Source organism: Mirounga angustirostris, unplaced genomic scaffold (assembly GCF_029215605.1).
Source record: "Mirounga angustirostris isolate CCGP_5_RB_7025 unplaced genomic scaffold, mMirAng1.0.hap1 SCAF_5, whole genome shotgun sequence".
Classification (NCBI taxonomy): domain Eukaryota; kingdom Metazoa; phylum Chordata; class Mammalia; order Carnivora; family Phocidae; genus Mirounga; species Mirounga angustirostris.
The window spans coordinates 178,379,048-178,405,686 of NW_026991713.1; the positions used below are offsets into that span (position 1 = coordinate 178,379,048).

Genomic DNA, 26,639 nt, shown 5'->3' on the forward strand with positions numbered 1-26,639 from the left:
ATCTGGTATGACCTCAAAACTTGATCACATTTGCAACGGTCCCCAGGCACCAGGAGTTAGGACAGGGACATATCTTTTTTTGGGGGGGGGCACACAAGCCAACTCAGTACAGCTGAGTTATCATTTCCTATGTTTGGGTCAGGATTTCTGGCCTTATCAGTGGAAAATGCACAATATTTGGAGGCTTCTAGAAACACGGAAAAGAGCTCATAGATCCCATGCCTCTCCAGGGGCACCCTGGTAGGCCTGCCACACTGGTGTTGGGGGCATGGGAGTCGGGGTGAAGCAGGGGGTCTGTGGCTGTGTGACCCGCTGCTAATAATCAGAAACTATGCAGTTTAGGGATGGAGAATATGACCTCGCTCTTCCTGCCAGGCCGTTATTCCCCAACGCGGTGGTATCTAAATAATCCCGAGGGTAGAAACCACAGTTTTGCAAACGCCTCTCCTATGCCCACGGGCCTTTGCCGGAGGCTGAGTGAGGCCACCCAGCTTTATTACAAGAAAACAGACAAGTCAGGGCAATCAGGTGAGCAGAGGGACAGGCCTTTTGGGAAGCCACTGCCCGGTGTCTGCAAAAGCCCGGCCCAGCCTGCCAGAAGGGGCCTGTCCGCCCACAGAGCAGGCTGAGCCAGACCAAAGCAGGTGGCAAAGTCCCAGGTGTAGGGAGGGACCTGTTTCTCCGAATGCAAGAGGCCCAGAAATAATTCCGCAGGGTGGTGACTAGCCAGAGCCAAGAGGATACGAACCTACTGCCCTGGGGTGCAGAGAGAGGGGCGAGCTGGGGCCAAGTACTTAGAGCATTTCCAGCCTCCTCTGTTCTTGCGGCTCCCAGCTCGACTTCAATAAGCATGATGCCTATTAGGAAGTGCAGCTATGTGGCTCCGAAGTCCACGCTGGGCCGTCCCAGGCCGTTGCCTTGACTCCCAGGCTCAAGGCGGCCAGGACAGAGCACTGCGTTTCTCTTGGGTCTTGACAGAAGACGCCACCTTCCCCAAAGGGGTGGCCAGGCAGGGACTGGATCTACGCGTCCACCCCCTCACACGCTCTACTGGGTCACGCTTTGATGTCCTGAGCACTTACACTCATTGTACTTCCCTCTCACGGACAGGGGCACTGATGAACAGAGAGCGTATGTAACTTGTTCAAGATCACACAGCCATCGATGACCAAGTCCGGCTGTGAGTCCAGACCGTCGTTATTTGACAGACAGGCTTGCGGGCTACACAGGCTGCGTGCTGGGGAGGCCGGCCCAGCCCCTCCAGGCCGAGCCCCACAGAAGCTCAAGGAACGTGCAATGGTCGAGCCAACGAGCGAGCGCCCGGGGAAGCACGGCCAGGCGAGTGGACGTGCTGCCAGGCTTGCAGCCCCCGCCCCCACCTGCGGGCGGAGAGACGGCGGCCCCACTTCCACCCCGCCTTCCCCGCCGGGCGCCCCTCGGCCGCGGGAAGGGGCCCCCTGGTGGGCGGAGCCTCGTCCAGCGAGCCAATGGCGGGACCGGGGGCGGGGCCGGCGGGCGGGCGGGCGGGGGGCGGGGCCAGACGGAGGCGGGCCGGCGGACAGAGGGGCAGGGCCGGCGGTCGGCGGGCCAATGGCGGCGGGGGGCGGGGCGGGCGGCGGGGCGGGGCCGGCGGTCGGCGGGCCAATGGCGGCGCGAGGGCGGGGCGGCGGGCGGCGGGCGGGGGAGCGAGGAGGCGGCGGCGGCGGCGGCGGCGGCGGCGAACAAAGAGGCGGCGGGCGCGGGCGGCCGAGCGGAGCCGAGTGCAGCCGAGCCGGGCCGAGCCGGGCCGGGCCGGGTCCAGGAGCGCGCGGGCAATGCGGGCAGCCAGGCGGGGGTTGGCGGACCCCTGAACCCCTCGCCCCCTGGCCAGCGAGGGAGCCCCGCGGCGGCACGCGCCCGAGGCGGCCAGCCCGCCATGGCCGGGGTCAGCTACGCGGCGCCCTGGTGGGTGAACCTCCTGCACCGGCTACCCCACTTCGATCTGCGCTGGGAGACCACCAGCAGCCAGTTCCGGCCCGAGGACACCGACTACCAGCAGGTGACGCGGCCCCCCCGGGTCGGGGGTCAGGGCCCTGGGTCGCAGCCCCTCCTTTCGAAGGTCTGAAGACTCCCGAAACCCCCCTCCCTAATCGAGGGTCTCGGGGGTCCCCCTCCCCGAGGGTCGCCGTCGCCCCCGTCCTCCTGGAGGGTCACAGCCTCTGCCTTCTTGTGAGTCACAGCTCCCTTTCTTCTCCAGGGTCTCCTCCTGCGTCCTGGGGCTCCCCTCCGTGAGCGTCTAAAGACCCCCATCCTGCATCGAGGGTCCACGGCCCTCCTGCAGATTCTAGCCTCCTCCTCTGGTGTCACTTAGGCCCTCCTTTCTGGGGTCATGTGCAGCCTCCTCGCTTCCCTCCATGGAGCCCCCTCTGCCAGCTGTCAGCTCCAGCCCAGGCCCCTGCCCAGCACCTGGGGCAGCCCTGACCTGGGGCCCTGCACAGCCCCCAGCCCAGAGGAGCCCCGGGCTCTGAGACCAAGCTGATACCTGAGAGCACTGGGTGCAGCCGGGAGGGGATTCCTCGCCCTCTTCCCCTCCCCGCAAGCTGGGGAATCCCATGCCCTGCCAAGATTTTGGTGGGTGAGTGAGCTGGGCAGATGCCAGCCCTCTCTGGCCGGCAGTGACCCCCTGCTGGATGGCCAGGCTGTGGGGACGCACACAGTGCAATGTGTGATGAGGTGACACCTGGCCTGCCAGGAGCCCCTGAGGAAGGGAGGCCCGGCCACAGGAACCCGAGGTGGGCCTCTGTCGGGGAGGCTGGAAAGGGGCTGAGCCTGGGCAGAGTGGGGGGCAGTGGGAGCCTTTGCAGCCTTCTCCCCAACAGGCCAGGCTCTCCCAGTAGAACCCAAGGCCTGGGGTCATGCCAAGCCCAAGCACCACCCCCCTCACTGAGCCACTGTCATTTGAGTGCAGGGCCAGGGGACCAGGCTGTGGGCATTTCCTTCCTGCCTGGGGATCCGGATTCCAGAAGCCCCATGACTGGGATGCCTGGTCACCCGGAACACCCCTGGGGTTCTTTCTCTCCAGTGTTCATTGCAGAGCCCCGGGTGGAAAGGAACGGCCTTGCTTGTCAAGATGGCCTGGGAATCCAGGATTCCGTGGACATGATCACACCTCGCCTATGTAGAACTCTGTCTTCCCTGGTCGCCCTTTAATCTAGAGGATGAGAACCGGAAGCAGAGAGTGAGGGCACCATGGGCACCCACCACTCCCAGCCTCAGTGCTCACCTGGGGCCTGCTCCCCCAGCCCTGCTGATCTGTTTCCAAGCAGACTAGAAGGGGGCCAGGGATTGGCCCAGGCATTCCCAGAGACAGCAAGATTTTTATAAAACTCGACGCCCACGTTCTAGAAGCCCAGCCTTGGGGTGCTGACCAGTGTGGGAACAGCACCCTTCTGTGCTCCCCAGGGTCTTCCATATGTCATGGCTCTGTCACGTCCATCCCCTGGTATCCACAGGCCAGGGGCCGTGCTTTACTTTAGGAAGTTCTCTGCCAGTTATCAGTTGGGAGGCTCTGGGGCTGCCCCTAGGGCCACCTGGGGTGTCTGGGATCTGCACAGAGCTGGCCTGCTGGCCTGCGGGCTGCACCTGCCATGCTGCCAACCTCGGTTGGACCAGCTGCTTGCCCCTCCTGCCCTCTGGGGCTCCTGGGACACGTTGTGGGAGTGAGTGAGGGGCCGATGCCTACAGCCTGTGGAAGCCTCCAGAATGGTGGCTGCCCCCCCCCCACCGGCTCAGCCTGACCCCCTGCAGGGCCCTGTGCCCCTGAGAGGTCCCTGGTGTCTGCCCCCAGCTTCTGTGAGCACTGTTCCCTCCTCCGCTGTGGGAGGGCTCTGACTCACTCTCCTGCCTCCTCTCTGCCGAGCAGAATTAGCCACTGAATAATTCACGGCGTGGAAACCAGCCTGTCTCCTTCCCCCGCCACCTCCGCTCCTGGCTGGGGGCTGTAGAATGAGCCAGGCCTGGACATACATCCTGCCCCTGCCCTCCCGTGCTGGTGCTTTTGGGTGAGCACTTGAGCTCTCTGATCCTTTATTGTCACATCCCGAAATCTGGGCTGGCACACTTTTGTAGGGTCGCAGTGGGGGGTGCAAGGGCTCTGTGCCCCTGCTCTATTTTTGGTTGCAACAGACAGAGCTCCTTTCCTGCATGGCTGGGCAGTGGGTCAGTGCGGGCCATGGCCTGCAGCCCCTTCCTGCCTCCCCTGGTGGAGTATTCCTCGCCGTGGATGGGGGGCAGCTGTTCCCATCCCATTTCCTGCTGGTGGGTGGTGGAGCCCTCATCCTCCTGACCCAGGCACCCCCTCTTGGCCTGGGAGCCTGTTATGCCGGCCCCCACCTGGGCTACAGGATCTGGCAGTCCCCCACCCCCCATGTGGGCTGGGTCCAGCTGGGGAGGAGGGCTTCTGCCTTCTGGACTACCCAGGGGACAAGTGGGGCCTCGGTCCAGGGAAGAGGAGATGGGTGTGGCATGAGGAGACCAGCCTTTGCTATTTCCTGCCCCCACCATCCACTGCTGGGAGCCCTGGTAAAATCCACTGGAAAACCCCATGAGCTAGGCTGTTTTGGGACACTGTGTGGGGCTGTCTCTCACCAGCCTTTTCTCACACAAGCCTGGGAGATGAGGATGATTGTCTCCAATGTACAGATTAGCAAGCTGAAGTTTAGAGAGGGGATTGGCTCAGAATCACATAATGAGTAGATGGTAGGAGCCAGAGTCAGTCGTGGGAGGGTGGGGCCTCTGGGGTCCCCCTCTGCCGGCCCCCTGCAGGGACTAGGAGCCCACGCAGGGCGATTCTGAGGGCTCCCAGAGCCCTGGCTGGTCCTCCACTGGGGGCTTTGGAGCCTCTGCAGGAGCAAGGATGGCATTTCTCTTGGGGCTGAGGGTCTCAGCTTCCCACGTTCCCAAGGCTTCCGTCCTGGAGAGGAGGGGCCCCATGGCCTTTGCATCCATCTTTTGGGGGCCCGTGATGTTTGCTGAATGGCTAGATTACAGGGAGGGTGCCACTGTGGTTTGTGTGGGGGCTGATGGGATCTGTGGGTGGGCAGATACTGGAGGGAGGCAGAGAAGCTTCTGGAGTTTGCTCTGTGTTACCCCACCCCCCATCTGCCTGGCAGGAGGGGCTGCTGATCTGGTTCCCCTGGGGCTGGGCCCAGAGCTCCCCGCACCAGGGGTGGCTCAGTGGGTGGGGACTCTCACTTCTGGGGGGGCAGTGAGGAGGATTGCAGGCCCAGAGGAAGGAGGAGACTCCCTAGTGGCCGTCACGGCTGAGCGGAGCCGGCTGGGCCCCATGTCTGGGGGCCTGATGTGGCCTGAGGCCAGCCTGCTCTGTGGTGATGGTAGGGCCTGTCCTGGCTTCGGGCAGGGGTCCCGGAGCCGCCTCTTCAGGCTGAAGAGTGGAGGCCTGGGCACCAGCTCTGTTGCTTCCTATTTGTGTGACCTTGGGTGCGACCAGCCATCTCTCTGGGCTTCCCTTAGGGTGTCTGCCCCATCAGTCCCCACCAGCCCTCGTGACTCCCCGTCCCAAGCGTCTCCACACCCCTGTGTCCTGAACAGATGTCAACTTCACTCCCTTTGCCCTTGGCCTCTCTTATCCTTGCTTGTTCTCTCTGCCAATTCGGGGTTGGTGGGGGTGGGCTGGAAGCTCTGAGGTGCTGGAGGCATCAGGACAGGGCTTTTAGGAGCTCAGTGGTCAGGGAAGGCTTCTTGGAGGAGGTGCTACCTGGCCTGCCATGGAGGGTGTCAGCTAGGCTGTGAACGTCCAGAGGGCTGGGACATGCTTGGAGCCTGGCATTAAGTGGGCACACTGGCTCACTTTCCAGGTCAGATGGTAGCATTTGCCTCAGGTTTGCTCAGCGTATGGGGCCTGTTTCCCGTTGGAACTCTTGAGTACTGGGATGTTTCCGTTGAGACCCTAAAGATAAGACTGAAGTAGCCACGCAAAGACCTTGGGGAAGACAGTTCCTGGCACCAGGAAGAGCACATGCAAAGGCCCTGAGGCAGAGAGAAGCCTGAGCCTCAGCCCCAAATAAGGGAGTCTGAATGTCCTGCCTTGGGAGGTAGTGAGCACTCTGTGCCCGGAGGTGTGTGAACCCAGATCTGGTGGCTGCTTAGAGGGCATTTTGAGCTCTGGGTCCTATGACCATCGGGGGCCAGTGGTCTCCTAGCTACGACCATAGACTCAAGCAAGGTCAGCCGCGTACCGGACTGCAGGCTGGTGGTGGCATAGCGGCCGTGCCCTGTGGGTGGGCTGGCCCTGTCCTCACCCTCCTCACTGATCCGGAGGTTCAGAAAAGTGTGTGTTGCCTGTCTTCCCATTTGCAAAAATAATAAACACTCATGGGACATTTGGAAAATAGGAAAAAGCATGAAAAAAAACCAAAAAGCCCCTCTGGCTGGATTCTGTCCATGCAGAATCTTGTGGGGTGGCTGTCACTTAAAACTACATTCACACCGTGCATCCTTATTGTCACTGCCTTTTGGACCCTATTGTTGGCCCTTGGTTCTTGATGCTTGGCCAGCGTCCCATGGTAACAGGATGCTGAGGCTGCAAGTGACAGAAACACACCAAATGGGACGGAGCTCACTGAGGAGTGGGCGGAAGCTTCGGGAGTACCCCGTGCATGGACAGAGCTGAGGAGCTGGACGTTGGGGATGCAGGGGTGGGGGGACAGGGTAGCCCCTGTGGAACAGATTGACTGTTTCCTTTGGGGGGGTTGGGGGGGCATGGCCTCTGGTTACCTCTGTAACCAGGTCTACACCTTGGTGGCGGTGTGGGTGGGAGAGGTCATGGGAAACTTGGCATTGGTGTGGGGTCAGCATCATCGGGCCCCATCCTTATGCCTGGTTTTCAGGGGTCTGGGGATGTGGTGAGGAGCCATGTCCCCAGCGCTGCACTGCTCTGTGCAGGGACGTGCAGGAAGGGACACGAGCTGCTTGGCCCCGGCCAGGGGCTCTCGGGCAGGCTTTGGGCAGGCTGCGCTGTGGCTCTTAGCCCGGGCCACAGTTGCGCTGCCAGAGGGGCCCCTGCTGTTCTTTTTCCCAGCATTTCTCTGGGCGGCCACACAGTGGCCCTCGGGGTGGGCGTCGTGGCCGCTGTAGGAGCAGAGTCCAGGCCGCTGGCTTGGTGGCTCCTGGTCCAGCCTGTCACCCCCCCTTTCCATGGACACAGCCCCTGTGCAGAGACTTCCTGGGTCCCCCAGTGGGGGCTGGTTCTGGGGAGCGCAGCGGGTGTCAGGACCGGGCCCCCTCCCCCAGGCAGCTCTGCTGAGTCTTTGACTGGGGAAGAGGAACCGAATCTGCAACCCAGGTACTGGGTCACAGATATGGGAAGTGCCCCCATGTGACACCCCCCCCGGGATTGGGGCATGTGACTGGGCTGGTGCTGGGTGTGGCAGAGCCCCAGGAGTGCCTGCCCTTAGCCCTGCGCTGGGCCAGGACACGCACATGGCCCTCGCATGGCTCTGCGGAGCTCCTCGTGGTCTGGGGAGGGTGAGGACTCAGACCCACAGACAGGCCCCGCAGCTCGATGTGGTGGGGCTCTGATGGGCCACGCTGGGCCTGGTTGTCCAGAGCGGGAGCCACTCACACTGTCACTGGTGGGGGCCACCGTCCAGAGGGTGCCCCGAGCTCAGGTCCTAAGGAGGGGCCCATGAATGCCGGGGCCTGCCCTGGGGTCCCTGCCAGAGATGGGAAGGCACATGGCCCCCGATCGGGTCTGCCATCTGCCTAGCAGGGCTCCTGGGGGGTCCATGGCGCACATCTGCCGAGGCAGCGAGTCTGCTTCATGCTCTGGATGGGGCCGTGAGGACTTCGGTGGGCCTCAGTCAAGGCCAGGCCTCCAGGCCAATACCAGGGGCAGGAGGAGGGCTGCAGAGAAGGCGCCTGGGTATGGGGTGTGCCCCCAGGAGCAGGACCAGGTAGAGGGCCCAGGCTGCGCCAGGGTCTGCAGGTGGCGGGTGGGTTGTGGGAGGGCGGCTGTGTGGGGCCCCTCGTGAGACTCCCTTTCCACTGCCCCCCTGCCCAAGGCTTGGGTTGTTAGGTGCCCAGATGGGCTCGTGCACACGCACAAACCCGCACGTGGGGGCCCCGCCTCGGGCCTCAGTTGGCAGGCCCCTTCCACTCCCCAGAGGAAGCTGGCTGAGGCCGGGGTCCCCACAGAAGAGGCAGGTGAGCTATGAGGGATAGGTGTCGACCACAGGGGCTCTGTTTTGTCCCACAGCATCCGCAGCGGTCGGGCCTGACCCGTACTGGCCGAGGGCGTGGGGTAAGGCCGGCCTGTGCACAGCCCGAGTGGCCGCTGCCTTCTTCCTCTGAGGAGGGTCCTGGCCCACGGTGCCCCCCGCCCAGTTCTGTCTGCTCTGGCCCCGTGCACTCCGCTGGGTTCCTGACTATCGTGAGGGCTCGTACGGAAGTTCTGCTGTGTGGTCCAGCCCTGGCCCCCGAGTCTGGGGTCAGGCTGCACCCCCTGAGCCGTATCTCCCTGGTGGATGTATGTCCTGGGACAGGGCCCGTCTGGTGGCTCCGGGCTGTTTGTGCGGCCTGTGGCCTGGGTCTCCAGGGGTGGCCAGTGGAGAGGTGCTTACAGACAAGCCTGGGGAGGAGCGGAGGACTTTTCTGGGTGTCACGCTGGGAAATGTGTTAGAGCACCAGGCCCCAGATAGACACCCTCGCCGTGGGGAGGGCAGCCCCTGTGCCATGCTCTCGTGTGACTGTTCGCTCTGTGAGCCCGTGTGGCGTGGGCATCCGGAGGGCAGTGGGCGGGGGCTGGGTTGGGGCATGACCCGCCAGAGCTTCCTCGGGGCCTTCTGCCCAGGTCCGGCCTCGCCACGCCTCTGTCCCCGGGGTTCCTAGAGGACAAGGGCGAGTGTGGTGTGTACCCCGTGGGGATATCGGGGCGCAGCCCCTGCGTGTCCATGTGCAGCCTGGTGCTCCAGGCCTCAGACTTCAGCGTGGGGGGACTCGGACAGACAGCTGGGCCCCTTCTGGACTCCTGCTTGGCCGGGCGCTGGCTGTGCGTTCTCCAGGATGGCCACGAGCTCACCGTCATGGAATTCGTGAAACCCAAGCCCAGCTCAGTGGAAAATCTGTTTTTAATTTCTGGTCGGCATCTGGGAGCTGCAGCCAAGTGTGTTAGAGGGGTGGGGGGCTGCGGGCCGAACAGCCAGCTCGGCGCCCAGCTCCGCTGCACGGCCAGGGCCCTCGGCACCCACTCAGCCTGGCCCGGGAGGTGAAGCGGGCCTTTTCTGGGGCTTTCCTCAGGAGACCTGTGTGGGCTCAGACCTGCTTCCTGCGTCACCTACGTGTAGGGGCCTCCGTGTCCCTTCTGGCCGCAGGCCCCTGGCCTGGAAGGTGGGTGCCGCCCCCTCCCCAGGTGGTCGGGGACCAGCGAGGCCGTGTGTGCGGCTGGGCCACAGTGGCTGCTGAGGCCGAGAGCCAGCCCTCGGAGAGCGGGCAGCCCCGTGCGCTGGGAGCCCTTCCCGGCGAGGCACCCCAGACAGAGGAGCTAGGGCCGCGGCCCGGCCCAGCCCCAGGGCTCCAGCCGACACACGTGTGTGTTCCTAGATGGTGCCCTGGGGTCTGGAATCCCGCCAGCCTCCTGGATACCCTAACCTGGTCTCTTCCTCTGGAGGAAGGCCCTTGGCCATTCTGGGGCTGGGGTAGGACGCCCCCCGACCCAGGAAGCAGTGGAGGGGCATGCTGCTCCCCTCCCACCGCACCTGTCTGCTCCCACCCTATCCACCAGCGCCCCTCGGGACACAGGTGGGCAGCCTGGATCCCCTGCCGGGCCTGGGCCCTACCTCCCATGGTGCCCTGCTGTTGCTGACACATGTTTCTGCACCCCTGGTCGTCTGCCCGGCTCCCGGGGCCTCCAAGATTGCGGGGCCTGCACTGCCGGGGTCCTGGGAGACGCCCGCCCCGCGGGGCCCCATGTGAGGCCTGGTGCTGAATCTGGACGCCGCACGTGCTGATGTGCTTGGTCTCAGGCTGGCCCCGGACCAAGGGCCTCCCCACTCCAGTGAGGCAGGGGTGACCAACATGAGGATGTTGGGGTGTGGGGCAGTGGGGTCCCGGGCCCCTGGAGGAATTTGGACTTGCCTTCTCTTTGGAGCTTCGCCCTTTGCTGCTGGACGAGCTGCCTCGAAGGGAGGGCTGATGCAGGGAGGAGTGGGGGCGAGCTGAGGGGCAGGCCTGCCAACCACGGCCTTCTGCAGGGGCACCCACCTCTGAGGGCTTTGGCGCCTTGCCGGCCCCTCTCATGCCATGGGCAGTGGGGGGACCTCAGGCCCAGAGGCTCCTCTCCAGGGAGGGGGGTGTGTGGGGAGACGGTCCACTGGGGGTCCCGACGTGTGGTCCGCGTGTGGTGTGCTCTCGTGCAGGCTTGCATGTGGCTGCGGCCGGGCTTCCTGTGTGTGGCCGGGGTCCTGTGTGGCTACCCGGGTCTGGTGGCCTCGGGCACATTGGTGTGGCCTGCCCTGGAGCTGAGCCTGATGCTGTGGGTAGGTGGCGTGCAGAGGCGCGGCCACTGACAGGCCGTGTCCAGGCCAGTGGTGGGGCGTCGAAGGGACGGGCTCATGGTCTTGAGCCCCTCACACCGTGGCCTCCGTCCATGGATGGGGCCGAGGCTCCTGCTGCAAAGCTCTTAGTAAGGTTTGTGGCACACTGAGGGCCCTCTCCTCCCAGGGCTAGTTGGGGCTCCCGGTACCCCGACTGCCAGCGAGCCTGGGGCTGAGCCAGGGATCCCCCCTACCCCGTGCAGGGAACCAGCTTAGGCTCACGCGGAAAACAGCTGTTTCCCTGGGCCCGTCTTGCCCCCTGCTCGCCTGCTGAGGCCGGGGTCTTGGGTCCCTCGGCAGACCTCAGACCTGGGCCAGGGGGAGGCTCTAGATCCCAAGCTCTGGCTCATGGGGTGTTTTCCAGAGTGGATGGGGGCTCTGGGGGGCCTTAGGGCTCACAGGAGAGTGTGTGGGCCCAGGCCAAGGCGGGGGCCGTGCTCTGGCAGGGGCTGCAGGGGCCTTGGGAGGGTGGGGTGGTCCAGGGCTGAGAAATGAGCTGGAGGGGCAGGACGGCCACACGGGTCCCTGCTGCAGGCGCCCTCACAGAGCCCACCGCGCTCTTAGCGCTTCCTCAGGTGGCTGGCAGCCGGCACCGTGGCCAGTGGTCAGGATACGGGCCCGAGCATCTCCCCTCGCCTGACCGAGCGCTGACATCACTTCCATCACAGACGGAAAATTCCATTTGGTCAGAGCCCAGATGCTGATCAAACATTTCCCATTCTCTTTCTGAACGGGCCCAGGGGAAGTGAAGGGGACACCAGCCCCTGGCCAGGGGAGGCGGGGCTGCCACGGGGACGCCAGCCGAAGAGGAGACGGGGCCAGAGATCACGCTGGGCGTCCCCGTGCCCGGCTCGGGCACCCAGCTGGCGACAGGCTCTGCAGCTTCGCTGTGATGGGCTGAACCTCCACCGTCCCCCCCCGCCGCCGAGCCCCCCTGTGTGAACCGGGAGGGTGCTGGCACCTACCCTGGGGCTGAGGGGAGCTGTGGTGGTCCGGGCCCCGGAGCCCACCGTCCTGCCAGAGACAAAGCTCCCAGCCGCTCAGACCTTGGGGTGGGGAGCCAGGGGGCCAGGGCAGAGTGCCAGAGGGGGCACCGCCCCTGCTAAATTGATGAGCTCAGGAGGCCTTTCCAGCACTCCCCGGGGAAGGTGTGGGCAGACAGACCCCACTCTCCTGGTCAGGGGGCTTCCTGGAGCTGGGCAGACAGACCAGCAGGGGACGAGGTGGCACCCTGGGTGTGTGGACACCTGGCTCCCAGTGGGCAGGGTTATAGGGGTGATGTGGGGGTGGCAAGGGGCACCTGGGCTTCTGCCTGTCATTGCCTCCAGGGAAGCCTCTGCAAAGTAACTTACCCCCTTGGCACCCAGCTCTGAGCCACATGATCAGAGGACACATGACCACCGTCAAGCCTGGCCCTGGGGCTCCCTGGGCAGTGGTCCTCCCCTAACCCCTGTTCCTTGACTGGGTGCCGTGAGGCAGGGCTGGGATGGAGTGGTGTCCTCCGAGCCTGTGGCCGTGGTGGCTCTGTCCCCGGGCAGGTGGCCATGTGTGAGGCGGCCTTCCCCTCTTCCCAGTCACAGCAGGTGGCCCAACACCCAGGTGCTTGGGACCCCCCTCCCTGCCCACGACCCCCAGGAGCTCCAGCCACAGGCTGCTGGGGAGATCACAGGCTGAGCGCTCTTGTGCATGTGTGAGTGTGAATATGGGTGTGAACGTCTGGGAACGCATGGGTGCGGGAGTGCACGTGTGGGTATAGATGTGGACCTGCTCAGCTTGTCCTGGACCCCTCCCCCCCGGCCGCAGCGGCCAAGGTGTCCGCTTTCTGCCCCCGTGCAGCCCACTGGGCAGCAGCCCTCGGGACCCTGACCTTTCCTGGGGGACCTCCGTGGAGGTGCTGTTCTGAGTGTCTGCAGGGACTGGCTCCTGCAGTCCTCACAGTCCCCGGCCAGGAGACAGAGGTTCCTGTCTCCACCCTATAGGTGGGGAAACTGAGGCATGGAGGTTGAAGTCACTGACTCACGGTCATGATTTTGAGCCAGGCTGAGCAGCATTAGAACCTTGGTGCTTTGGTTCCCAGCACGCTGGACTGCCCCACGTGGGCCTGAGTTTTAGGGTGGCTGGGGGGGCGGGGGGAGCACTCCTCCCTCGTACCTCTGTCTAGCTGCAGGCAGTTCTGGGCCTCCTGGCAGCCAGCCAGGGTGTCCCTCTCCTCCACTGTGGCTCCTGGGGGACTGGGCACCAGCAGGGCCTGTGTGACCATGCCATAGACTGAGAGGGGCCCAATTCGGCTGCCATGGGCCTTCTCCGGCAGGATAGCCCAGGGGGCCGGGGGACACTCACATCACCTCACAAAGGTGAAAATGGGGTGCAGAGAGCAGCAGGGCCCGACTGCACGGGAACGCTCACGTGGCAGAGCTGGGCTCAGACCAGGGGGCCTCCCACGCTCAGCTGGAAAGAGCTACTCACAGGTTTCTGGTTCTGCATTTTAATTATAAAGTTAGTACAAGTGTGTGGTTTTCAAAAAAAGAAAACCCCAGAAGACCCACAACAACAAAACAAACCAAATCAAAGCTGTGGGAGAGGACTCAAGAAGGGTACAGGTGTGACTCCTGCCCGTAGGGGTGCAGCGCCCCTCCCTGACCTTCCGGACAAGGACAAGCCGGCTCAGGGAGGTGCCTGGCCACGGTCAACCCACAAACTTGTCCGGGTGCGCTCCCGTCCTGCTCTCTCGGTTTGCGTGGTCCAACTCGCGTCCAGCAGGCGCCGCCCCCCCACCCCCAGCCCGGCAGCTCCGGGGGCTGCGAGCAATATCTGTCGGGGACCTGCAGGGCCTGTCACCTGCCTTGACTCCCAAAGGCGCGGTGAGCCCCGCCTGGCTCCAGGTGTGAGGGACCCGCCTGGCCGGTGGTGCTTCTCTTGCCTCAGTTTTCCCATCTGGCAAATGGGCGTGTGTGGTCCTGACACCCCGACGCAGCGACTGGGCCTGTCATCACTGTGAGGGGCTGGGTGGGTTCTCGGGCCCTGTGCCTCTGGCCCCGGCTCCCCCAGCTCAGGAGGATGTGCGTCCATGCGCGGATCTCAACACCCGCTCCGAGCCCGCCCTGTTCTCCGTGGTGGGAGGGGGTACGGGCAGGAGAGGCGGTGGCACGGTGGCAGGGTGTGCCTGCTCCAGCCGGGGCCGAGGGAAGGCTGTTAGAACCATGGGCACCGCGGTCAGCAGGGCCTTAAGGGGGGCTCGGTCTGGGTGTGGTGTGCCCTCTGAGGGGGAGGGGGAGGGGAGGAGACCAGGTGGCCGTGTCAGGACATGGTGACTGGGGGCTGGAGGGCGGCCTTGGCCGTGTCAGCGCAGATGTCCCGAGCGAGCCATGGCCCCAGGGGCCGTGTTGTGTTCTGCCCTTTGCCTCTGCCCGACGAGGTGGGGGGGGGGGGGGGCAGGGCCTGCGGCACCTTGGGTCAATGTCCGGCCCGGGTGTGTGAGGCGGACCCAGGGAACCTGCAAGACTGTGCTATTGCAAGCGCTCTAATGTTTACTGGCATCCGGTGCTGGGCGGGGTGAGGGCGGTCCTGATGCCAGGACCGGCAAGGCGAGCCCCCTCCCGGACTGGCCCTTGGCCCCACGACACGCCCGATTCTGGCCTGGAGACCCCTGCTTGCGGCCTGGGTCCTGGGAGCACCTACCCTCTGTGACATGAGCGCCCCTGGCCTCCGGGAGCCTTGGGCTGAGGAGGTGGCCCAAGGCCAGCTCCCCTCCCCCCGCCAGCGCGTGCGCAGGGGCGGCCAGGGCCCATCAGGCCTCCTGCCAGTGCAGGGGTGGGGGGCGGCTGCACCCCCGGCCTGAAGGAGGAATGGAGGGCGCCAGCCCCAGGTGGCAGCCCCGGGCAGCCCGCAGGGCATGGCCGTGGCCTGTGACTGCAGCTTCATGGTGCCACCCTGGTCTTCCCCAAGATGGGGCCCCCACCCTGTGCCTTGTGCCGCCTGACTCCTCAGTCCCCAGGGCACCGATGTTGCTTTGAAGCATGGCTGGAGGTGCAGGCCCTGGTCAGGCGGGAGGTAGAAGAGCTCCACCTCAGGTATGGGGGGCTGGCCAGGGATGGTGGGCCTGGTGGGAAACCTCTGGGACCAGCGGGCTCCTGGGGGGGCAGGGAGTGCCATCCTGCCTCTGCTGCCTGGCAACCATCTCCTGGGAGACGGGTGCTGGGGGCCAGGGCTGCGAGGTAGCGGTCCCAGGGCCTCTGTGGCTGAGCCTCTCTTCCCAAGGGGGCCCTGCGGGTGCGGGGGGGGCGGGGCAGGTGAGCGTTCCACCCCCCAGGGTACTCCAGGGACAGCCACATTGCTGAGCGTTCAGACATAGGGAGGGAGGGCGTTTCCAGGTCCCCCTGAGGCCCGGCGTCTCTGCGGCAGTGCCTGGGAGGGCAGCTGTGGGTGCCCAGCGGCCACACCACAAATCTGATGGCCCCCGTGGGGTGGGTGCCACTGTGTGTTGGGCCTTCTGTGTGGCACTTACCACCACCCCCATGCGGGGCACAAGGTCAGGCCACCACCCCCACCCCAACACAGGATGTGGCAGAGGTCCCAGAGGGGCCATGATGTGGGCACATGGGTCCTTCCTCCATATCTTCTCTGAAGCCAGTTTCTTTACCAGTGAAACGGAGGCGACGCCCTGGGCCAGGCGATAGGGAGAGCGTGGTGCCCAGGGGAGGCAGGGCTGCCCCACGTTCCAACAGATGGAGGCCCAGCCCACAGTGGGTGTCCCTGCTGGATCAAGTCAACCACTTCCCGTGAGGGGTGCCGACCTCGGTGCCAGGAGGGGGCTGCAGCGGGCACTTCCTCCACCCTGGTGACTCCCGGGATGTGGCTGGAGAATTCGGGGCCCTTCTGGCTGCCCAGGGCCCGGGGCCTCGCAGAGGCAGCCAGGTCCGGAGCAGGGTCCCCGCTGAGGGGGAGGGCGCTGCGGTGTGCCTGGCCCGACGGCAGGGTGGCTTCCCTGAGACTCTCCACCAGCCTCTTCTGGGAGAGCGCGGCCCCCTTTTCACAAAAGAGAAAACAGGCTCCTGGAGGTTAGGGGTCTTCCTCGGCCACGTGGCCGTCAGCAGCTGTGCTGGCCCTGCCCACCCGGCCCCTCCGAGTGTGGCCTGGGCGCGGTCCTGGCGGCTAGTGCAGGGGTAAGGACGGAGTCCGGGGATCGCAGGCGAGCACCCAAGCGTGCGCAGAGCTGGAGGGCGGTCCGGCGGGAGCGCGCCGGCGCGGGGCGTGCGGGGCCGCGGGGCCGGGCGCGCGCCCGCACCTCCAGCGCCGCCTCCCCGCCGCCCGCAGGCGCTGCTGCTGCTGGGGGCCGCCGCGCTGGCCTGCCTCGCCCTGGACCTCCTCTTCCTGCTCTTCTACTCCTTCTGGCTGTGCTGCCGGCGGCGCAAGAGCGAGGAGCACCTGGACGCCGACTGCTGCTGCACCGCCTGGTGCGTCATCATCGCCACGCTGGTCTGCAGGTGAGCGCGGGGCGGGGCCGGGCGGGGGCGGGGCCAGGCGGGCGGGGGCGGGGCCAGCCGGGGCTCCTGGCGGGCCGCCGAGGGGCCCGACCGCGCCCTCACATGCCGCCCGCCCGCCCCCCGCCCCGTGCCAGCGCCGGCATCGCCGTGGGCTTCTATGGCAACGGGGAGACCAGTGACGGCATCCATCGGGCCACCTACTCGCTCCGCCACGCCAACCGCACAGTGGCCGGGGTCCAGGACCGCGTGAGTGGCCGTCCGATGGGGAGGGGGGCTCTGTCCCTGCTCCTAAACCCAGTGTCTGCGTGTGTGCCCGAGGGGTGGGCATGTGCTGGGAGCGGGTCTGTGCCCGGGCTCACCGGCCGCCGGCCCGGCGCAGGTGTGGGACACGGCGGCCGCTCTGAACCGCTCGGCGGAGCCCAGCCTGCAGAGCCTGGAGCGGCAGCTGGCCGCGCGGCCAGAGCCCCTGCGCGCGGTCCAGCGGCTGCAGGGCCTTCTCCAGACGCTGCTGGGCTACACAGCTGCCATCCCGTTCTGGAGGAACCCCGCCGTGTCGCTCGAGGTGCTGGCGGAGCAGGTGGACCTCTATGATTGGTACAGGTGCGGCTGGCCCTCTTTTCTGCCCGCCCCACCTGGCCCCTAGTGCCCGTGTTAGGGGCCGTTCTCCATGGGCTCAGGCCGCAGGGCCTGGGGGGGCTGAGGTTTTAGGGGTGGGAGGGGCCGAGTTCCCAGGACCCCTTTTACAAGAAGGCTGATGCCAGCCCCTGTAGTCCTCATATTCCAGAACTGCCCCTGGATGTGCCTCTGGGCCCCAGGCTGTGTCCCTCGGGTCCGCTGGGCCCTGCCTGAGCACCGCTCCCATCCTGGGGGCCACTCACACCCTCTGTGTGCCCACAGGTGGCTGGGCTACCTGGGCCTGCTGCTCCTTGACGTGGCCATCTGCCTGCTGGTGCTGGTCGGCCTCATCCGTAGCTCCAAGGGCATTCTGGTTGGGTGAGTCTGTGGGCCTGAGGGACAAGGGGGGGACGGCAGGGGGGGCACCCACAGCACCTGATCTTCTGAATCAGCCCTGCTCTCCCTCCCCCATCTGTGCGTCTAGACACTGGTCTGCCCAAGGGTGGGCTCCCCATGGTGGGGCCCCACTCTGGCCCTCCTGCACCCTTGGCCTGTGCCCGCAGAGGTGTGCTCATCTGCCCTGGCGGTCCTTGGTTCCTGCTGGGCTCCTCCCCCTCGAGTCCACACACTGTAACCCAGGGACACCTAAGGACCTGTGCGGGTCAGCTAGTCGTGGGGACACCAGAAGGTCAAGCTGGAGGCTCTGTCCTTGGCCTGGAGGCAGTCTGGGCTCAGACCCCCACTGTGCCGCTCACTCAGCCGGCCACCTTGGGTGGGTGGCCCAGACATGATACTTCATCTCCTAATCTCAAAGATGAAGACGGGGATAGCTCTTCTGTAGGGTAGTGGTGAGATGTCCTCCTTCCCCCGCCTCGGGGACAGTTGAACAGCTGTATCCTGCCCCCACGCGGACCAGATGCTGTGGGTGACAGTGCTGCGGGGAAAGGGAGAGCAGGGGGTGGGCAGGGCAGTCTGCAGTGCGCATGCCCCACCAGGAGGCCTGGCGGGGAGGGGAGACTGGAGCAGAGACCCGAGGGACCCAGGGACATCTGACCGCCAGCACATGGCCGCAGTGGGGAGTGTGAGGAGCAGCAGGGAGGCTGGGGTGGCTGGACTGCAGGGAACGGGGAGGCAAGTGAGGTCAGGCTTCAGGTGAGGCAGGGGCCAGCCAGAACCCTGCCGGGTGGTCCGAGACAGCGCCCTGGAGGGTTTGGGCCCTGCGGGGTCTGGCCCAGGCTGACAGGTCCCTCTGGCCACACTGTGGAGAGCCAGGCAAAGGCCAAGACCCGTTGTCTGCAAGGGGGAGGGGGGAGCAGGAAGACCAGCACCCCCCCCACCGGCCCTACTATGAGTTGCACCCCGGCCCGCTCCAGCTGGGAGGGAGGTCTGTCCATGCCCGGCCTTCGGGTGGGTCTAGCTAAGGAGGAGTCACAGCCCTTTGTGGGCACACTCCAGATGTTCCCCGGGGCCCTGGCCCTCTGGCCTGCAGCCACCCCAGCCTTTGGGGGTGCTGATTGGCTTTCTTTTGCCCCAAGGGTCTGCCTACTGGGGGTCCTGGCCCTGGTCGTCAGCTGGGGCGCACTGGGCTTGGAGCTGGGCGTGTCTGTGGTGAGTGGTGCAGAGGATGTGTGATCCCGGTCTGTTGGGCTGAGGCACGGGGAGGGGGGAGGGGTTGTCACACGCCTCTCCCCTGGGCCACCGAGGTTCCATGAGGAGTGGGGATCTCTCCGTGGGCACACAGCAAGTCAGTGCCTCCCCACATTCATACTTTATCTCCCGGAGCCGAGAGCAGACCTGGGGCTCAGGCTCTATCCACGAGGGCTGAGGGATGGGGGACCTAGCTTGGTCACCCCCTCTTCCTTGCCTGCACCTCCCCCCAGGGCTCCAGTGATTTCTGTGTGGACCCCGACACTTACGTGACCAGGATGGTGGAGGAGCACTCGGTGCTGAGTGGGGGTGAGTCTGCAGCTGTGTCTGAGCCGGCACCCCCGTGGCCAGGCTAGGGAGACCCAACTGAGCGAGGCCAAGGCATCCCCTCCCTCGTGGGCCCTCAGTCTGGGGGAGGCAGGACCCACGCAGATCAGGAAGCTAGTGAGTGAATAGGAACACCTTCTGTGAATGGGGGGTGCTGAGAATGAGGAGAGGTGCTGTGTGAGGCCCGTGATGGGGGTGGGGTGAGGGTGGAGGCAGGTGACGGGGGGGTGGGCAAGTGGTGACAGACTGCTTCAGAGCAGACAGTGGCCTGCTGAGGAGGTGGCATTAAAATTGAACCAGAGAAAGCTGTGTGTCTTGTGCAAAGGTCCTGAGGCAGAGACAAACTTGCTATGTTTGTGAGGCAGAAAATAGACTAGTTGGGAGAGGAGAGGGTGGGGAGGCCAGCAGGGCAGGTTGAGGGCAGGAATTTGGGCTTAATTCTGGGGGATCCGTTGGAGGGTTGGAAGCCCTGAAGAGACATGGTCCACGATTGGGTAGCCTTTTCAAAGCTGTTGGAGTGACAAGGAGGTCAAGCAGGAAGGCAGGGAGGCGTCCCTCCAGGCAGGAGATGGAGTGCCTTGAGCCAGCGGGGTGAGAGGTGGATGGGACGCGCTGCGAGGCAGCAGGACGGGGCTCCTGGAGAAGCAGGGTGTAGGGAGGGAGGAACCGAGGACTCTGCTCTCTGCCTGAGCCGCTGTGGTCTCAGGAGCCCTGGACCGAGGTGGGGTGGGGGGGAGCAGGTCTGGGGTTGGGAGCCCGCGGTGTGGTGCACGTTGGCCGTCGCAGGAGGCAGATGCATGTGGGACTTGGGCTCGGGTGCAGCCAAGCTGGTGGGTTTGCCCTGCTGCGAGTGCTGCGGGTTCCTTGAGAGTGGGGTAGGGGGCTGTTGTAAGTGGCCTTAAGATGCTGGCCTCACGGGACCGTCTTCCCTCTTTGCCTGAGAAAGCCACAGGGGTGAGCATGTGGGCTGGTTTTTAGCTTCTCTGGTTGAAGGAACAGGTTCCACCGAAGCCCGAGGAGCCCCCAGGAGGGAGGGTTGTCTGCCCCCCGGCCTCCCCAGGTCCTCACTGCTCAGGACTCTTGGGTCCTTAGCAAGCGCGAGCAGGCCCCAGCCTCAAGGGAGCGTGAGCCCCTGCCTGCGAGCCACAGGCCACCCCTCCCAGGGCCAGGCAGTGCCAAGGCCGGCGTGCGGGCCCCACTTACAAGTGGCCAAAGGGAACTGGGTTTCCCGTAAGCTGGGTGGAAGCGCAGGCCCGACGGGTGTACCAGCTCTTGCCCCGGGCCTCGGGGGCCCCCAGAAGGGAGGCCTGGGACTCCAAAGCCGGTATCGCTGCTTCAGGTTAGGGGCCCTGACCCTGCCGAGTGGGCCTGCGGGCCGGAGGGCCTCGTGGACCTGGGGCCAGGCAGACAGGGTCTGAGCTCCCCCTCAGCTCCAGCCAGGCTCGGGTCTCTTGGGGTTTTCAGAATCAGAATTGTAATGAACCCCCATCTTTGAATGTTGGACGCCAAATCGACATACGTGTTTATGGGGAGTAGACAGGCAGGCCACCTGAGTCCTGGGCCCCCCCAGCTGCCACACCCAGGCCGTGTCCCCTCCTTCGGGGGGTGCTGCTCCAGCCTAAGAACTGTTATCCTGCCCCAGCGAGCCAGGAGCAGATGCATCCCTGCGGCTCTTCTGACTCCTTGCCCACCCCCGTGCCCCGTCTGCTGCCCCGGGGGAAGGGAGGAACAGGGCTGCGCCCCAAGAGGCGGTCTGCATGCTGCAAGGACCCTGCTTGGAGCAAAAGGGTCTGGGCCCTGGCCCTGGGCTCCCTGCAGGCCACATGTCTTCGCACACGTGCTTGAGCACACACAGGTACAACATACAGACACATGCACACACACACGCGCACGCGGATGCACGTAAGCACACACATGCGTGCTCACACATGCACGCGGCAGACCTCCCGCAGCTACCGGGACCTCTCTCTGCAGACATCCTGCAGTACTACCTGGCCTGCTCGCCCCGTGCCGCCAACCCCTTCCAGCAGGTGAGTGCTCGGGCTCCTCCTGCCCCTGGGAGGCTGCAGCCCCGATGTCTGCAGCCCCTCGGCCCCTCTCAGACGTCATTACACCCTAGGACCCGAGGAGCTGTTGGGGGGCAGCTGGATGAATGCCATGTTGACATCACCAACTGCCTCTGGGGTTAGCGCCCTGGTGCCCTCGGTGCGAGTCTTTCGGGGTGGACTGCTTAATGCCGCCCAAATACCTGGGATTCCTTTCAGTTCTTGGGTTGCCTGTGGCCATCCTGCAGGGCAGAGCCAGCCGTCTGGCAGGCGTGGAGGGGCCCAGGGATGCCTCACCACGGGAGGGGTCCGGGGCCCGCTGTGGAATAACTGGGCACGTGTCATGGTAGGGTTTGGAGGGAAACGCTTTGGCCCACTGCCTGTCACTGCACACGATTGCACGGCCCTCAGGGGTCCTGGAGAACTACCCCTTTGAAGTCATCGTGCTTTCGGAATCTGTCTTACCTCTGCGCGTGTGGGCAGCCTCGCGGGGACCAGGGAGCAGCTTCCCCGAGGGCGCCCCCAGGGCCCCGGGCCCGCCCGAGCTGGGTGTGCGTGGGGCTGGGGGAGGGGGCTGCCCCGGCTGGAATCAGCCAGCCTCTCTGTGGAGCAGAAGCTGTCTGGCAGCCACAAGGCGCTGGTGGAGATGCAGGACGTGGTGGCTGAGCTGCTGAAGACGGTCCCCCGGGAGTCCCCGGCCACCAAGGTGAGTGGGCCACACGGTGAGCAACGCCCGCCCCGGCGCCCCCAGCTCAGGCGGCCTCCTGGCGGGACCCTGCCGGGGGTCCACCCCTCTCTCCCACCCTTTACGGAGAGGCTTCTCCTCCCCTCCGTTAGCCCTTCATTGCCCTGGGGGCTTGGGGTAGGTTTCTAAAAATAATTCTGCTCTTTATTTTAAAAGTAATACAAACTCTTCAAATTAAAAAAATAAAAAGGGAAGATGAGGACAGATGTAGTAACAAAGTAAGGTCTGCCCCCCACCCTTGGGGGTGTTCCAGGAACTGGGGGGGCGGCGGCTTTTCCCCTGCGGTGTTCTGGGGCCTGAGCATTCCGTCCACACATCTGTTACCTTGCTCCTGACGAAGCCCAGCGTCCTGGGGGAGGGGGGTCAGCCTGCGGGGGCCCTGCCCGTGCGCGCACCTCCGCAGAGCGCGGGGGGCCGTCCATGCGCACGGCTGGGCTCAGGCTCCTCTCGTGACCAGCTGGACCTTCTGTAACAAGCTGTTCACAAAATTTGAGTTAAAAAAAAGATGGACACGTAAACACACATATTAAAGTTACTTCCTATTATTATTTCTGTTTGGGCCAGAGCTCCTCTGGGTATTTTGCGAGTGAGTGGGGAGGTAACCGGGGCCGCCACAGCGGAGCTCCGCACACTGGGGGCACTTAGACAGCAGGGACTCACTCCCTCACGCGCCAGAGGCTGGAAGTCACCGTGATCGAGGCCAGGCGTGGGCTGGGCTGGCATGTCCTGAGGCCTCTGTCCGTGGCATGTAGATCTCCCCATGTGTTCTCCCCGTGTCCTCGTGTGGTCGTCCCCTTGGGCCTGTCTGTGGCCCCGACCCCTTCCTCTTATAGGACGCCAGTCCCGTGGGATGGGCCCCCTGCCTCGTGACCTCTTCTTGCCTTAATTACCTCCTGAAAGCCCCCGCCAACAAATACAGCCCCGTTCTGAGGTATTTAGGGTTAGGAATGCAACATATGAATTTGGGGGGGGACACAATTCAGCCCCTGTTGGTGAGTTATGTTATCCTGGGATCCACTTCAGAATCACAGGGCGCTCTTCGAACATGCACCACGTAACGCAGTGTTGGGTCCAGCGGCTGGTCTAGAGGCAGCCCCATCAACCCCGAAGAGTTTCTGTGAGGTCATCTTTCCGGGGACAGGATGTGGGGAGAGGTCCCCGTGCGCGCACACCCACACACTACAGGACCGGGCTTGCTCTATACAGAGCATTTGGATAACGTTTTGTCACTTAAAATACCATGAAAATTTTCCCTTTAACTGTTCTTTAAAGTAAGATTTTTAAGAGGACCAGGCCCCCGTCAGGAGCTACGTGGGTATTTGCTGTCTCTCCTGTTTTGACAGGCATTCGTGGGTCCCACTTTCCCCTGTATACTCCTGTCCTCAAGAGTCCCTCCGAGGCCAGGACACAGACTCTGGCCATCATTTCTAGAAGCCCAGGGTCCTCAGGGTCTGTGCCAAGACCACAGGGTCAAGGGTGGTCTTGATGGTGGAGTGTGGGTGGATGGGTACCCAGAAGGCTCCCAGAGGACCTATGCCTGCCTTGGGCCCGCCCCCCGACTGTGGTACTGACCTTGTGTGCTATGTCCCCCCCACCCCCAGGACCCCTTGCTGCGTGTCCAGGAGGTGCTGAACGGCACAGAGGTGAACCTGCAGCATCTCACCGCCCTGGTGGACTGCCGCAGCCTGCATCTGGTGGGAACCAGACTCTGGAGCCAGGGCACGGCAGCTGGGGAGCAGGGTGCAGCTGGGGGAGTTGGGAACAGAAGGGAGCAGCTGCGGGGCTGGGGCAGAGGGTGCAGCAGGGGGGATGGGGGCAGAGGGAGCAGCTGGGGGGATGAGGGCAGAGGGTGCAGCAGGGGGGATGGGGGCAGAGGGTGCAGCAGGGGGGATGGGGGCAGAGGGTGCAGCGGGGGGCTGGGGGGCAGAGGGTGCAGCTGTGGGGGCAGAGGGTACAGCTGGGGGGCTGGAGGGCAGAGGGTGCAGCTGGGGGGCAGAGGGTGCAGCTGTGGGGGTGGGGACCTGGAGATGGGAGATCACCCATGGGTGGCTGGCCCGAAGCCCAGTCTGGCGCCGGGGTGGTCAGGCCACTAGCAGTGGGCTGGGCTGAGGCCCTGGCATGTCCTGTCTCACCCTGCCTTCCCTGTCTCTCTCCTGGTCTCTGTGGGCCATGCTGCCCCGTGCTGTCCCTGTGCTGTGTGGCCTCAGGACTACGTGCAGGCCCTGACGGGCTTCTGTTACGATGGCGTTGAGGGCCTCATCTACCTGGCTCTCTTCTCCTTCGTCACGGCTCTCATGTTCAGCTCCATCGTCTGCAGCGTCCCCCACACCTGGCAGCAGAAAAGGTGAGGGGCTCAGAGCTCACCCCAGGCCACACCGCAGGCAGGATGTTTTAGGGACATGCCTTCTGGACACCCGTATCCTCGTCCCCAGAGACAGGAGCAAATGCCTCCTGACCTCCTGACACTCTCTGTAAGCCTCTGCAGTGCTTGGAGGCTGGTGAGTCCGCGGTGAGCAGCCCCATTTCATAGATGGGAAACAAGTCTACAGGAGCTCCCAGCCCAGGTGACATGTGAGGCCAGAGCAGGGGGGTGGAGCCAGGTCTCCTGCCCACCCGCACCAGCTCCATGCACCGCGCCCTTCCACACCTCTGGCTGGCCTCGGGATGTCTCCTCCGTCCCCTTGCCCCTCGGCGTGCATGTGCAGGGCTTGTGCGTGGAAAGAGCAGCTGTCCAGTTGTGGGGACTGGGAGCTTCTGCAGGGAGGGAGGGCCCCAGATGGCTGTGGCCTCCATGGCCCATTCAGCTGGGTGACCGGGATGGCAGCTACTTCCCAAGGGGCAGTTAGGTCCTTATCTTTGAAGTGGGGGTCCTGGCAGCTCCTTCCTCAGTCTCCCTGATCAGTACTGGGTTGAGTGGTGTATTTAGAAGCCAAGCCCCTTCCCTTGCTTGGGCCCTTACACTTCATCTCCCAGACTCACCACCTCCCCTCCCATTGGGCTGTGGCTGCACCTTGGTGGCCCAGATCAGATGACAGGTAGCTCAGCTCTGATCTCTTCCCTCTGTCTGGATTTCTGCTCTGTTGTTTTCTGTGGTGATGCTGCCAGTGGTGATGATGATGGGGATGATGATGGTGGTGATGATGGTGGTGATGATGATGGGGGCAGAGGGTGCAGCAGGGGGGATGATGATGATGGTGATGATGGTGATGGTGATGGTGGTGGTGATGATGGTGATGGTGGTGATGGTGATGGTGATGGTCGTGATGGTGATGGGGTGATAATGGTGATGGTGATGGTGGTGATGATGGTGGCTGTGATGGTGATGATGATGATGGTGATGATGGGGGCAGAGGGTGCAGCAGGGGGGATGATGATGATGGTGATGATGGTGATGGTGATGATGGTGATGGTGGTGGTGATGGTGGTGGTGATGGTGGTGATGGTGGTGATGATGATGATGGTGGCGGTGATGATGGTGGTGATGATGATGATGGTGATGAGGTGATGGTAGTAACGGTGATGGTCACAATGATGGTGATGATGGTGTTGATGGTCATGATGACGGTGATGGTGATGATGGTGGTGGTGATGGTGGTGATGGTGATGGTGGTGGTGATGATGGTGGTGATGGTAGTAACGGTGATGGTCACAATGATGGTGATGATGGTGTTGATGGTCATGATGACGGTGATGGTGATGATGGTGATGATGATGGTGATGGTGATGGTGGGGGAGGTCATGATGTTGGTGATGGTGGTGATGGTGGTGGTTGTGATGGTGATGATGATGATGGTGATGATGGGGGCAGAGGGTGCAGCAGGGGGGGATGATGATGGTGATGATGGTGATGGTGATGATGATGGTGATGGTGATGGTGGTGGTGATGATGGTGGTGGTGATGGTGGTGATGATGATGATGGTGATGGTGGTGATGATGGTGATGATGGTGGCGGTGATGGTGGTGATGGTGATGATGATGGTGATGGTGGTGATGGTGATGATGGTGGCGGTGATGATGGTGGTGATGATGATGATGGTGGTGATGATGGTGGTGATGGTAGTAATGGTGATGGTCACAATGATGGTGATGATGGTGTTGATGGTCATGATGACGGTGATGATGGTGATGGTGATGGTGGTGATGGTGGGGGAGGTCATGATGTTGGTGATGGTGGTGATGGTGGTGGTGATGGTGATGATGGTGATGGTGGTGGTGATGGTAGTAACGGTGGTGGTCACAATGATGGTGATGATGGTGTTGATGGTCATGATGATGGTGATGGTGGCAGTGGTAATAAAGATGGCAGCTATAGGGAAATGGCTAAGAGGATAGACCTGGAACCGTGTGGCTTGGACTTCAGATTTTTGCTTATTGGGTGACCATGGGCAAGTCACTTAATCACTCTGGGCCTCCATTTCCCTAACTGTGAAATGGGGGTTGGAAGAGCACACCCCTCTTGGGGTCGGGTAGGCACTAGGTGAACCATTCCGTGTAAGGGCTTAGCCGTGGGTTTGGCTGGTAATTGACGCTCAGCCAGTTGCTACCCCTGTCCTGCTTGTCTCACTGCAAGGGGCCCAGAGGGAGGCCCTCTGCTCCAGGTCCCCCAGCTGGTGGTCGGGAGGTGGGACGTGAGCCCAGGCCTGGCAGGCCTGTGCCATTACCACCGGGCAGCCTGGCCCTAGGTCTGATCTGGAAATAGGCAGGACATGATGAGCCTTGAGCGTGCCCGAAGCCTGGCCCCTGGCTCCCTTGCCTCGCCCTGTGGCAGCCTGAACGGAGCGGACAGAAAGCCAGAGCGCAGCAGAGCAGGAGGACTGGGCTCAGGCCTCCTGGGACGGACAGTCCCTGTGGGCTCAGGCCACCCAAAGGTGCAGGCTGGGACCTGCAGGGCTGGAAGAGGGCACCTCCATTTCCAGGCCCCCAGCCCTCTCTGCTCCCCCGAGGAGGGGCCATGCCCCCTTCCCCTGAAGGCAGACAGCATCCCTGTGTACAAGGCTGAGGGTCAGGGTCCCTGGCATCCCCGTCTCACGGGGGACGAAACCAGGGTGACTTGCCCACGGTGCCATAGGCCATCCGTGACCAAGCCAGGATTGGAACGAGGTGCGTCTGCCTCCGAGCTGGCCCCGCACGGGCCTCGTGGTGGCTGCCATGGGCCAGGGTGTAACCTGTGCTGGGGGTCCGTCCCTG

General features: G+C 64.0%; 2 protein-coding genes across 2 annotated transcripts in view; both read left to right on the top strand.

Moving 5' to 3' along the window:
* Positions 1 to 1,687: 1,687 nt before the first annotated feature.
* TTYH3 (tweety family member 3) overlaps positions 1,688 to 26,639 on the top strand; it is a 30,858-nt gene continuing 5,906 nt past the window's right edge. Inside the window, exons 1-11 of the mRNA XM_064593392.1 lie at positions 1,688 to 2,038; positions 15,903 to 16,072; positions 16,207 to 16,318; positions 16,452 to 16,672; positions 16,970 to 17,065; positions 18,223 to 18,295; positions 18,568 to 18,643; positions 20,636 to 20,691; positions 21,320 to 21,412; positions 23,053 to 23,145; positions 23,659 to 23,795. Of these exons, the coding sequence (XP_064449462.1) occupies positions 1,916 to 2,038; positions 15,903 to 16,072; positions 16,207 to 16,318; positions 16,452 to 16,672; positions 16,970 to 17,065; positions 18,223 to 18,295; positions 18,568 to 18,643; positions 20,636 to 20,691; positions 21,320 to 21,412; positions 23,053 to 23,145; positions 23,659 to 23,795 (1,250 nt within the window). The 5' untranslated portion in view covers positions 1,688 to 1,915. The remainder of the gene's footprint in view (positions 2,039 to 15,902; positions 16,073 to 16,206; positions 16,319 to 16,451; positions 16,673 to 16,969; positions 17,066 to 18,222; positions 18,296 to 18,567; positions 18,644 to 20,635; positions 20,692 to 21,319; positions 21,413 to 23,052; positions 23,146 to 23,658; positions 23,796 to 26,639) is intronic.
* Positions 23,802 to 26,636, top strand: LOC135364604 (uncharacterized). Its single transcript, XM_064593396.1, has one exon. It carries the CDS (start codon positions 24,956 to 24,958, stop codon positions 25,829 to 25,831), a length of 876 nt encoding a protein of 291 aa, XP_064449466.1. The 5' UTR covers positions 23,802 to 24,955; the 3' UTR covers positions 25,832 to 26,636.

Excerpts from the sequence above, each read along its gene's own strand:
- LOC135364604 (XM_064593396.1), top strand. The coding sequence starts at position 24,956 with ATGGTAGTAACGGTGATGGTCACAATGATGGTGATGATGGTGTTGATG.